The sequence below is a fragment of the Rhinolophus hipposideros genome, assembly GCF_964194185.1.
Source record: "Rhinolophus hipposideros genome assembly, chromosome: 7".
NCBI lineage: Eukaryota > Metazoa > Chordata > Mammalia > Chiroptera > Rhinolophidae > Rhinolophus > Rhinolophus hipposideros.
In genome coordinates this window covers 77,444,933-77,458,061 of record NC_138053.1, presented here as the reverse complement: position 1 = coordinate 77,458,061, position 13,129 = coordinate 77,444,933, and the positions used below count along the sequence as shown (strand labels likewise).

The window sequence follows — 13,129 nt, the reverse complement described above, 5'->3', positions numbered from 1 at the left end:
GAGACAATTCAAACAGCAAATACATGAGATCAAGAAAGGCATGCACCAACTTTTAGATTATTTTCTATACTGGACCAGGCGAGGTTCCAAACAGGAGCCTAGGCCAATCAGGAAATATCATGGAGAGTGGGTCAAGTATAAGGCAAAAGGGGGAAGGGGGAAGCACTGTGGCCAAGTGGAAATCACACCCCTGTCTAAAGAGGTATGTGCTATTCAGCCCTACCCAATCCTAGTCATTTAAAATGAGCCCCAGGAGGGCCAGATTTTCCCATTTTAGAAGAAAAATCAGAAATTCTGATTTTTATGTGAAACCTACTGATTTTAACGTGTTAGAAATAAAATCAAGTTTAAAAAAATTTACAGAGCCAAGCAGAACATACATCTGCCCTATAGGCCTCTAGTTTAAAACCTCTGCTAGGCATTTTACATAAGTCACCTATGGGGTAATTATTATTATCCTCTTTACAGTGGAAAACTAAAATCCAGAAAGGTTAAGAAACTTGCCCAAGGTCACTCAGCAGGTAAGTGTCAGAGATGGGACTTCAACCTGGGTCTCTAGGACTTCCAAGTTCCATGTCCTTTCCACCCTCCCTGGGAGATAAAGAGATGACAGTCCCTCTCTGCAAGGAGTCTGTACCACGTCAATGGAGAAAGGAAGAGCAATACAAATAACTTTAGTCTAAGCAGAGGCTTCACTCCGTCCAGAGGCACACAGAGTTTACCTCAGATGACCGCTGTTCCCTCATCCCCCAGTTTCCATCTCCATTTTGTGTCAAGCCTTCTTCGAGTTTCTCTGAAATATTTCATTCAAACAGAAAGCAGAGTCAACTTTCCAAAAGATTTTGTGGAAGAGGCAGAAGAGGGGCTTGCATCACAATCTCACCGTAAGCAATCAGCACTGTTGATTGGGCGTTTTCCATGTCCCTTCCCAGCTGCTCTGCCTGCAGGGTTCTTTTCTCTGGCCTGGTCCCATAGTAGCCACAGTGCCTCCTTTCTGCACTCCCTCTCTCTCTCTCTCTTTTGTTCTCCTTACTTCTTTCTTTTCTCCCTCTCAAAAGTGAACATAAACTCCTCTCATTGTCTTGCTTCTTTTAAAAACTATTTTAGTGTGTGTTTTGACACACTTAAAAAAAAATGCATGAAATATAATTGCATGGCTTAATGAGCCCGCCCAAAACACATCCTCATGGAACCACCTCACAGGGAGACATGAAAAGGTCTGCACCTTTTCTTCTTATGCCCCTTCCCAGCCCTAAGTCCCTCCATCCCCGTAAAAGGGACCTTCCATCTTGCCTGTTTAGTAATCATTTCCTTGACTTTCTTAAGAGCTTTATTACCCAAATCTATACCTCTACACAGCATAGTTTAGCTTTGCTTGCTTTGAGCTTTAAATAATGGACTCATACCCTTTGTCTCTTTGGGCCTTCTTTTACTCAACAATTTTTGTGAGATTCATCCCATCCTCTAGAGTGTAGTTCTATTCTGTTCATTTTTGTTGCTGTGTAGTGTTCCATTATATAAATAGACCACAGTTTATTTAACCCATCTGCTACTGGTACACATTTGGGCTCCAGTTTGGTGCCATTATGGATACTGCTGCTGTGAGCATTCTTACACACGTCCATTGGGGCTCACATGCACGCCTAACAGGTGTCTATCTAGGAGTAGTGCTCTCTTCAATGTCAGGAGACAATACTGTACGTAATACTTCAACTTTCACAGGTAATGCTAAATCCTTTCCCCATTTCACTACAGTATCATCTTTGCCATGAGTTAGGTGATCACATATTATAAATTAGATCAGCCGCATTGTCTATTTGTTTGTCTATCTTTGTACCCAGACCACACAACATCATACCATTTATTTGTTATCTGGATGAGCAAATGTTTCCACCTTGTCATCTGTCAAGAGAATCTTGGTTCTTCTAGGCTCTTAGCCTTTTCATGTTAATTTTCAAATCAGCTTGTCAAGATTCATGAAAAATTTGGGTGTAGATTTTTTTTTTCAGGTGGTATTTACCGGATTATGGAAATTCAATTCTATTTCTAGCCTACTCTGAAGGGTTGTATTTTTTTTAAAGAATGGTATTATCAAATGTCTGTTCTATATCTATTGAGATTATCATATGATTTTTCTACATTTTATGTTAATGTAAAATATATTGATCAATTTTCTAATGTGCAACTTTCATCGCATTCCAGGAATAAGTCCAACATTGAAATGAAGCATCAGGCTTCTTACCTATTGCTGGATTTGTTTTCCTAATAATTCGTTTAGAACTTTTGAACTTTTGTTCATGAGTGACAAAATTCTCTAATTTTTCCTTCTTATATTGTTCTTGTCAACTTTTAGCATCCAGGTAACACTAGCCTCACAAATTAAGTTGGGATATAGCTTTGGAAGGTTTTGTGGAAGTTGGAATTTTTCTTGAGATGTTTGGTAGCATTTACTAAGAAGCCATCTAGGCCTATAGTTTTGTAAGAAGTCTATAGGAAGAGTTTTGTTACTCGCTCCACCCAAGGAGTCATTTTCTTTAATAGGTATAGCATACTTTCTATTTTCCATTTCTTCTTGGAAAAAAAACCTGGGTTGGTTTTGGTAAGTTTTGTTTTGCTAGAAACTTTTCCATTTCTAGATTTCTAAATGTATTGGCATGAAGTTCTTTAAAATATCCTCTAATGTTTGTGTTGATATAACACAGCATATTATCTACTTGATGTATTTGCGTGATGTCCCCTTTGCCAGTTTCAATGCTGAATCTTTGTGCTTTTTTCCCCTTCGTTGATCAGCTTACCCAGAACTTCATCAGTTATGTCAGCCTTTTCAAATAACTAGCTTTCGACTTCATTGATTTATTTTACTTTATTTGTTTCTTCTTAATTTTATATTTTTCTTCATTATTTTCTTCGGGGTTATTGTCCCATTCTTCCCTAGGGCTTTGAGACGGGTGATAGTTTGTTCATTTTCAGTCTTTCTTTTTTTCCTTCTGTGGCTTGCTTTAACTGTATCTCAAAAAATTTGATATGGTGTTATTTTTGTTATCATTTTGTGCAAAACATTTCAAAAGTATATTTTTAATTTTCAAAATAAGATGCTGATTTCTAGCTTAATTACATTTCAATCAGAGGACACACTCATGTAAATTTTTTGAAATTTGCTTTATGGTCAATTTTGGAAATGTTCTGTGTGTTCTTGATATATATATATATATATATATATATATATATATATATATATATTCCATTGTGTCTATATATAATATATATGTTATGTATGTATTACATATACACAATTGTTTTATATATAAGTATTCATACATTATTATTTTATTTATTATATATTTATATTTTAAATATGCATAATTATATATACTTGCTTAAATCTTATTTATTCTTTTAAAATTTGTTTTCTTATTTGATTTATCAAGAGATGTATGATAAAATTACACTATGAGAGTGGATTCATTTCTCTCTATAGTTTTTATCAAGTTTTGCTTTATGTGTGTTTGAGGCCATGAAGTTGGGTATATACAACTGTTAAATCCTTCTGGTGAATTGAACTTTTTATTTTTATCAGGTAATCTTCTTTATCTATAATGGTATTTTTTTTGTAAATTGTAATTTGGGATATTGTTTATGCATCTTTTTCATCCTTTTATTTTCAACCTTGCTGTATCTTTTCTTTCTTGCTTTTTCCCCTCTGTAAGTTTATAAGTGATGCATTCTATTACTATTCTTTGTGTCTACCCTAAGAATTATACATGAATTATTAACTCATCAAAGTCTAAATATTACTTAGTGATTCATGGTGTTATTTCTACAGTAACCAAGGTTAAATAATTTTAAATATATAATCTAAATGAGAAAAGAAAGTAGGACAAAAAAAGATTCAGGACAAGCAATACAAATAAAAAGCACCCAGTAAGCTGGTAGATTTATACCCCAAATATATCTACAACTATAGTACATTAAACTAAAATGATCCAGATAAAGGAACATGATTAGTAAATAATTATAAGAATACAGAAATGATCTTCCATTATTGACCTGAGAGGGAATTGACCTGAGAGGTAGTATGATAACCCCCAATAGCCAGCGAAGAATCCTAAACACTTGACCTAGAGGCTCAGAACTCTATATCCCACTGGTACCACCTCACCCAACCTTCTCATCAGTCAACTAGATATTGCCTCCTACATATTCCATGGGTATTAACCACTTCAATGCCCCAGCTAATGCCATTTTTCTCTCCTACATTATACTCCTCCTTACTTGTATTTGCTTAAACCCTGTACTTGCTTTAAGTCTTCAGAGTGAATTCCTACCTTCATTCCTAACCAGTGGGTTGCCTGTTTCCTGAAGCCCCAGCCTTCTGCGATCATACGCTCTTCCAATTCTTGTACTGGTTATTGTGTCTCCCATTCATTAGCTCTTATAATCTAGATTACTGTTTGTAATTTTTATTTTGTTTTTTACCCTGAATACATAAATAGATTCTAATACTTTTTATATATCTCACACCTAGCAAAATATCTACATTTAACATACTACTAAGCCCTAAAGACAGTTTTGAGATGCTGCTGCTGCTATACTAATAACACTGATGATAATATCAATGGTGATGGCGACAGTCATGGTTACTGCTAAGGCCACAACAGCTACCAAGCACCAGCGAGTGGGGAACCAGATCTAAGAATTCTAGGAAAAAAAATGAATTATTATTTTTACTGCCAATTAAGCTATATACACATAATTTACAAGTCTTGAGTCCCGTTAAAATCACCCAGGGGAAATGACATTTTAAAATATGACGTGTAGACATTTTACATGTCTAAAACATTATTAGAAACAGAGTATCATACAACACAATAAGCACTGGCTATCCCTCTTGATTAAGTAAGCTACATGATTTTAAGAAAATGAGTCTTCTATTCTTTCTCTGTAACATGACAGACATTCCTTATGTTTGCTTTATTGAATAGTTGACAAGATTTAATAAAACAATGTATACGAAAGTGCTTTCGAAATTGTAAATAAAATCGATCATTATGTTAAGAAACTCATTCAAAATTGTACTATTTTCCTTGTGGACCTTCAAAAACTACACAGAAAACACAGGAGAAAGGGTTGCATAGTAATTAGTGTTACTCATAATTATCTTTGAATCCTGCTTTTATGTTTCTAATAGACTTTTATGACTTTGATGTCACATGACCTTAAGGAAATTTTGAGTTCCAAATGAGACAGGCATGATTCAGCACATTGTTGCAGGGAAAAGAATGCCAGCTAAGATGAGTGCAACTGAAATGAGAGCATTTTTAACACAGGCTTTCTTCTACACAGCAATTTACCAGGAGCTATCTATTTAGTATGCAATGTTAATTTCCAGCAAAACTTTCTTCTAATTAGCAGGTATGCAATGATTTCAAAGAAGCAAGACATAGTTAATGCCCAGTGTCGAGACATTACTTCTAGTTTCTTCAGCCTTACAGGTTGCGTTGCTAGATGTATTGTGAACTATGTCGATTTTTTTTGAGAAAGACCCAAAGGTCTTCAAGGGAAGTGGACAGAAAAATGCAGATGGTGGTCATCATCATCATCATCACCAACACAAGGTTGTTTACAAGGGAGAAAAATCCAATTTTAAAGGAAATTGCTAACTTACTGTGCTTTGCAAGAACAGATTCAAACTGAATTGCTTGCAATTTAGGGGGGACTGTTAACAAGTCTGCTTTCAGCTTTACCAAGAATTTGGAAGTACAGTATATGTCATAAAATACATTTTTTATCTAAAGAGCATCTGATTAAAAAAAAATTAAAAACACCACCGCAATACTGGCTTGCTCTCTGAAACCTTTCTGCATCCTTCCAAGGTTCTGCTGATACTGAAGAAGCAAATTCCATCAATTACTAAGCCTTTCCTGGGCATCCCCTATAAGCAGAGCACGGTGCTAAAAGCTATGGAGAATACCAAGAAGTGGGACTGACTTAGCTCATGGGAGCCTTAAAGCCCATTTGAAGGGTGGGGCGACATTTAACCCTCACAGAACAGTTGAGGACAGTTCTATGCCAAGCCATGGGGTATGAAGTGTAGCAGGAATTTGGAGAGGGCAAGAATTAGCAGGTCTATCTCTCCCCCAAGACTGAACTTCTTTGAGAGTAGAGAGATTGTGCCTTGATCATCTTTCTGTTCAATTCCACCCAACTTCCTCTTTCTTCTCCCAGCCCCTCACCCAATTCTCCCCAGAAACGATGTCAGGTTTTGGACACAGTAAGCACTTCAATAAATAAATAAATTCCCATGGACCACCATTTCCTCACTGGTTGCCTTATTGAGATTTTACAATTTTGAACCACATGCAGCTCCTGCCTCCAGAGTGTGTGCAGGGTTTTCTTTCTTCCTCTTGGAGTCTTTTCTCGGCTCTCATTTCTTAGGGTTACACCCACAAACTCCCTCCACTTCCCCTGGGACAGTTGGCCTTAATTCAAAAGGCCCAATTTTTCTAACCGTAGGCATGGCCCCAGCTGCATAAGCCCCAATACAAAACTTTTCTGCTGCCTGAAGCACAGAGCCAGCCTCACAGGAGAGATAGAAGGACTCTGGCAACACCCGGGCCCTCCCCATTCATCAGCATTTATGGGGTGGCCACAGAACTAATCTCTCAAACCAGGATACTTGTGAGAATGAAAGGAGGGGGCTGATGACATGGAGAGAAGCTCGATCGAAGGCCCCCAAAAAGAGGAAGCTAAGAAGCAACAGAGAGGTTAGCCTGTGGAACAGGTCATCCTCATAAACACTGCACCTTCCTGGGATGATGTCGAATTAGAGTAGAATGGAAGCCCAGAGTTCAAGTGTACACGAGCCCAATTAATACAGGGCGTGGACTCCCAAAAATGGTGTGGAAAGCATGAAAACTTCTTACCCATTTTATGAATAAAGCATAGATATACATGAAACATAGAGAGAGATACAATCTCTTCTGCAGTATTAAAACTTTATGGATATGGACGGTATAATTGAACCCATTCTTAAAAATTATTTTAAAATATCAAAAACAAAAAACAAGGAACACAAACAAACAAAAAACCAAACCATGGAAAGGGATGTGATTGGGAGAAACTGTCTTAGAAATTCCATAGGGGGTCAATAATGAAAAAAAAAAAAGAGAAACATTGATACAGGAAAATACCCCAGATTGAAGGCCAAGAGATAATAGGAACTTGGAAGAACAGGGACTGTTAAATCCATCGTGTCTGAGATTAAAAAGAAAGGAATTTTTGCATGACCACGAACCTGTCACAGTCTGGAGGTGGCCATGCGGAAACATAAGGAGGCAGTCATTGCAGGCACGGTGTGGGACAATGAGCTGCATGCACACTGATGGCCACGGGGAAGTCCCATCTTGGGACAGGACCAGATTTCCATTGAAGTAAAACATTGAAGTGTGTGTTTTGTAAAGATTGAATACAGGGCATGCTTGTTTGCAGTGGAATAGGGTTTCAATGGAATCACGTGAGGACGAAATCCAAATGGTTATCATTTTGCACAAATGTTCCCTTACCTGAAATATTGCTCTTGTACTACCAGGTGGCTGCTGAAATTCAACAGAGGCTCCTAGATGAAGAAAAAGAAAACCAATTATCAGAAACAAAAGAAAAATCTCCTCAGATGAGTGCAAATAAAAAAGCCAAAAAGGAACAACCCAAGAAAAAAAAGGAGGACAAAAAAGAAAAAGGTACTCATGGTTTAGCATCCAGAATCATGGACGCTTAAAACTCTCCTTAGTAGAAAACTAGCATTTAGCCAAGCACACTGGCCTCTAAGCCACTAGAAGGCTGTTCATTGGGTTTAACTTCTAGACACAGGCTTCTCTGAACTATGGTGTTTGTTGGCAAATCATATTGCATACCAGTCGCACCTAACTTGTTTGTCTGAATAGCCAAGTATATTCAGGGTAAAATTAACCTCAAAGACAGTTTTGAACATGTTAAAACAACTCCAAGGTGACACTATGTAATCTGAAAAGTGTGTGCAAAGGACTGATACTTGCTACAGTAAACAAGAGAAGTTTAAAAGTTAATTATATATGCAGAGGGTGCCAAAAAAAGTATACACATTTTAACTTTGTAATACTCAATATATACTGATAACAGAAGATGTGAATACAAGTCACATTTGACTTCTGCAATTACAAGAGGTGCTCCAAGTGTTAACCATCAGCATTTAGACACTTCTGATTACGGGGAACTACTGCTTGAGCAACGTTGACCAAAGTTTCCATTTGTGCACATTTTTTTTGGCACCCCTGGTATATATGTAAGTTTAAGATTTAATTCCAAGTTTAATTCAAATTTCAGGTTTTAGTCAAGCAATTCCTTTTCTCCTAGAATCTTCCTGTATAAATCTCTGCCTTAGAGGCACAATGGAAAGAGGAAAGAAAAATCAGGTTGGAAGAGACCACTGGTTAACCTCAGGGATAAGCTCTGCTACAAACATTATCCTCCCCTCGGAATGTTTCCACTTGCACAGTTTTGAAGTGACTTGAGGCAAGAGAGAAAGAGAAGGAAGGACTTGAGCAAAAGTCACGCCATTCATCAATTGCTCACAGTATTTATTAGGCACCTGCTATGAGTGTTAAGGACAGAACGCTAAACTTAAAAAAAAAAAAAAAAGGAAGGAAGGAAGGAAGGAAGGAAGGAAGGAAGGAAGGAAGGAAGGAAGGAAGGAAGGAAGGAAGGAAAGAAAAGAAAGAGAGAGAGAGAGAGAGAGAGAGAGAGAGAGAGAGAGAGAGAGAGAGAGAGAGAGAAAGAAAGAAAGAAAGAAAGAAAGAAAGAAAGAAAGAAAGAAAGAAAGAAAGAAAGAAAGAAAGAAAGAAAGAAAGAAAGAAAGAAAAAGAAAGATAGATGTCCTGCCCTGTAGACCTGTACTCTAGCAACAGAGATAGACATTTGACCAATCATTGCTCTTTGGTAGGGGAGGCACAAGTCCCTTGAGAGTGAGGCCCCTCACTCCACCTGAGGGGTTAGGCAGACTTCCTAGATGGAGTACATTTAAGCAGCCATGAGTAGGAGTTAAGACAAAGCCCTGAGGAGGGAAAGGGGTAGCGGATGAAGTGAGGCTGGTGGCACTTCACGTGAAGGGAAGAGTAGCACCACAGCAGAAAACACTCCATCTCAAACGATCAACATAAAAGATATGTGTAATTTGAAGGAAATGTTTCAATTTACTTTAATGGAATAGTTAGTTGAGTCCAACGTCTTAATTTTGCCAATGATAAAACAGAAATCCAGAGAGATTAAGCTTCCTTTCATCTGTAACTTACACATATATCCACTATTGCACTTAACACATCTTATTACGATTTTTTTGTTAACATTTATGTCTTCCTCAAAATATTTGAACCCTTGGAAGTCAGACCTTCCAGAACAATTTATTGAACTAAGTAGAACGATACAATCTAGGCCTGCAACGAGCCTCACACTGCTAAATTCTCAAATACTGCCAAATTCTTATTTTCTAATTCTCTTATGTAATTACTGAAGTACTTGTGGTTGTGTTAGTTAAAAGATAATTAAGTAGATTACAGATTCTTGACCATCAGCTACATTTCAGCCATATGGTCTTGAGGTTATCTTCTGTCTTTTCTTGATGAGGACCTCGGAAACACTTGGTTAATACAAGTAACCCATAAGGAGAGGTACTTCTGCCATTGGCTAATGGCATCCATGGTATGTTGGGGTTTCCTAATTTCTGTCCACAAAGTCTGAATTGCACCCTCTTTGGAGTCGGTAACTCTGTCTGTGCTTGCTGCATGCTTCATTTTCCCATGATGCTACACAAATGGGACATTTTTATGTGCGTCTACCCCAGATACCACATGGAGAATTCTCAACAAAAGACTATCAGTACTTCATCACTCATGCTGTCAGGACGGTTTCTCCTTTCCAGATATCACTCGAGGTTTATAGCTCCACACATTTCACTTTGTACTCATTTTCTCCAAGTACCATATGTGTACCCTGGTATGTTGTAAGTTTACTCAGTGTCTTTCATTGCCTTTTCAGGTAAATCATCACCTATAGCAGAAGCCAGTCCTGTAACGGTAACACCAGAGGAGATTGACAACATGGAAAAGAAAAATGAACTGAGACTCAAAATAAAGGAAGAGCATCTTGCTGCCCTGCAATTTGAAGGTAGCATTTGGAAAGAACTAAGATGATACTTTTCAGTAGAAAATAGACCAGTTGGCAAATAGCCCACAGCTGCTCCAACTATGTCTATGAGAACACAAGGCCAACTGAATGAGAAGTATGGCATTCAATTGGTTGTTTCCACGTGACCCTGTGAAATCTAGATTTGACTCTTGTACAGTGTCTGCTAGGATATCAGAGAGTTGAAGAAGAGATGAGAGCACCCGCAGTAATTAAAATCTTAAAGAATAGAAACAAAAAAAGAATAATTTGGAGGTGGCATGATTTTACAGGTTGAAAGAAGGCTTGAGGCTACATAGGTGGATGATTTTATATTATAATAAGAATAATTTAAGCCTCTCATTAGAAAAATAAACCCTGTTCAGAGGTGAACAGGCCTTGAAAGTGGGTTCTTGGGGGCAGAGGCCATAGAAGAACCAATCACGGATCAAAAATGTTCAAGGGCCTCGTTCTGTGTGGATATGGTAAGGACTCCACAATACTGTCTCCTGCTGGCTCATCAGTTGTCTCATAATGCAATGCAAAGTAGAATTTTAAAAGATCAGGAAACCCAGCAAAAGTATTCTAACTGGAAAGAAATCATGGTCAATATATTAGATGACAAAACCATAAAAATTGCAGCATAGGGTCAGCTGGGGCACATTAACTACTTAATGACCATTGGCTCTTTTTTTATTATTAGTTTCAGGTGTACAAAACAATGTAATAATTAGACATTTATCGTTTATATCCCTCACATAGTGATAACCCCCCTTCCCCCATCTACTACCCCTCTGACATCACACACAGCCATTACATTTCCACTGTCTCTATTCCTAATGCTGTACTCCACTTCTGTATATATACAAAATTGTAGTTGACATTCATTATTGTTCAGCTTCAGCTTCAGGTGTACAGGGCAGTGATCAGGCATCTACGTCATCCCTGAGGTGGTCTCCCTCGTTAGTTCCTAACAATGCTTTCCATCCCTGGCTTCTCTTCTCTTGTCCCCTCCCCATCCTACTACCACCTGCTTCCGTAATCTCAAGAGTAAAATCTGAAGTAAATTGAACATGGGAGAATCTGTGCGGTCAGGGAAGGCAGGACACAGCTTTTCCCCCACTGCCTATCCCACCTCTGCTTTAAAAATGCTTCACCTTTCAGTTCTTCAGTACGTGATTCCCATTGTGCCTCAATTCCCATTCAAGTTCCCACTGAGTTCCCACTCTATGCCAGGCCCTACCGTAGTTGCTGGAAACACACACTCACAGACACACACAAAACAAACAAAAATAAAACCCAATCTGGAGGAAGAGAAATGCAAACAACTCCATATAATACTCTAATATTGGAGGTTGGCTTATAAGACAAAGGGCACATGGGGAGAGTCAAGAAAGACTTCCCAGAAGGCGACTTAAGGCTTCAGAATAAGTGAAAGAATGTGGAGAGTTTGCCCTGGGGACAAATGCAGCAGGGATGGGAGGGGAGAACATGTGACCTGCTCCAGAGTCTTATGCATATTCTGGGAAAGAGTGACCAGGGACATAGGAAGGCCACATCATGCAAGGACATATAGACCCTGCCAAGAAAGTTACATTTTCTCTCATGGAAACCAGGAGCAAGGAAATAATTCTGAGCAGAAAAGCGACAGTGATCACATGTGCAATGAGACAGTGCAGAGCTGGGTTTGCACTTGAGGTGGGGAAAGGAACGTACAGAAAGCAGGACTGAGGTGATTGCAGTAGTTCAGATGACAGATAATCCGTGCCCAAACTAGGCCAGTGACAATGGAAAAAGCAAAGAAGAAAGGTCAAAATGATGTTTTACAGGTACAATCCACAGACCTTATTGTGTGCCAGGGACAGCAATGGGCCCCGGGACACATAGGCTTGACCCCGTTTCCCCAATGCTGAGAAAGATGATGGCATTGCCATCTTAAAATTCTAAAGTGGAAAGATCATCAAGAGACTTTGCACCCTTTTGAAATTAGGAAATTATCTATTTGTGTTTTTCCATTCCAACTTGTCAAAGAGTATATTGCTATAAAGTATGATACATGTAAAAGCTCTATAGTTTTGGTTGAAATAAACTGTCAAATGACTCTAACACATACTACATTTTGTCTCTCAATGAGATGGGTGGGGATTACTTATCTATACTGGTATATTAAATGTGTACGTAAAGCTTCACAAATTGACGCATGGTTGGTTTAAATTGCATTCAGTTCATCAGGAAATGCATGTACATATAATACACTTAAAAATCTTTACTTCTCTTTTTAAATAGAGAGAGCCACACAGTTCCGACTTGAACTGATAAAGACAAAAGCATTGGCTTTCCTTGAAGATTTAGTGACAAAGATGGTCGATGTGTATAAACTCATGGAAATGTGGCTTGGTGAGAGGTACTTGAATGAAATGGCCAGGTAAAGTGCTGCCTGACTTTTAAAAAATACGCTTTGTTAATTCCCAAAGACCAAAATTGGCAAAGGTTATTAAGGTACATACAAGTGTTAATTACATTTATAAATCGAAATTTTGACCTTTTAGGAAATTACATGTACATTTGTATTGACTCTTTTCAAACAGTGAATCATGTTTCAAAAGGTTGAATTGCAATATCCAGTTTTGCACATTATTTGAGTTTGGTTTTTACATTGCCCCATGAGGACCTTAGTTTCCAAGGTAAGATTTTAGATTAACTTTAAAGTATTTTTCAGAAGTAAGATAATATTTCATTTCTTTCTCACGCCAGACTTATTATTAGTCAGGGCCAATGAATGGGAAATTAAGAAGTCAGTGACTGGAAGGTTTCGCCAGTTAGGCTGAGTCCCTTGAAAGAGTAACACCCTGTTCTGTTTTTTGGCTGGTTTCCAAAGGTTTTCCAGACTCTCATTGCTAAGAGTTTCATCCTCTTCTTAATTCTCCCTTAAAAGTCT

At 38.0% G+C, this 13,129-nt stretch overlaps 1 protein-coding gene across 1 annotated transcript in view; it reads left to right on the top strand.

The window, feature by feature from the left end:
• Positions 1-13,129, top strand: part of SPEF2 (sperm flagellar 2) — a 165,885-nt gene that overhangs the window by 110,277 nt on the left and 42,479 nt on the right. The window contains exons 27-29 of the mRNA XM_081053291.1: positions 7,589-7,736; positions 10,066-10,194; positions 12,478-12,616. Coding sequence (XP_080909417.1) covers positions 7,589-7,736; positions 10,066-10,194; positions 12,478-12,616 — 416 coding nt within the window. The remainder of the gene's footprint in view (positions 1-7,588; positions 7,737-10,065; positions 10,195-12,477; positions 12,617-13,129) is intronic.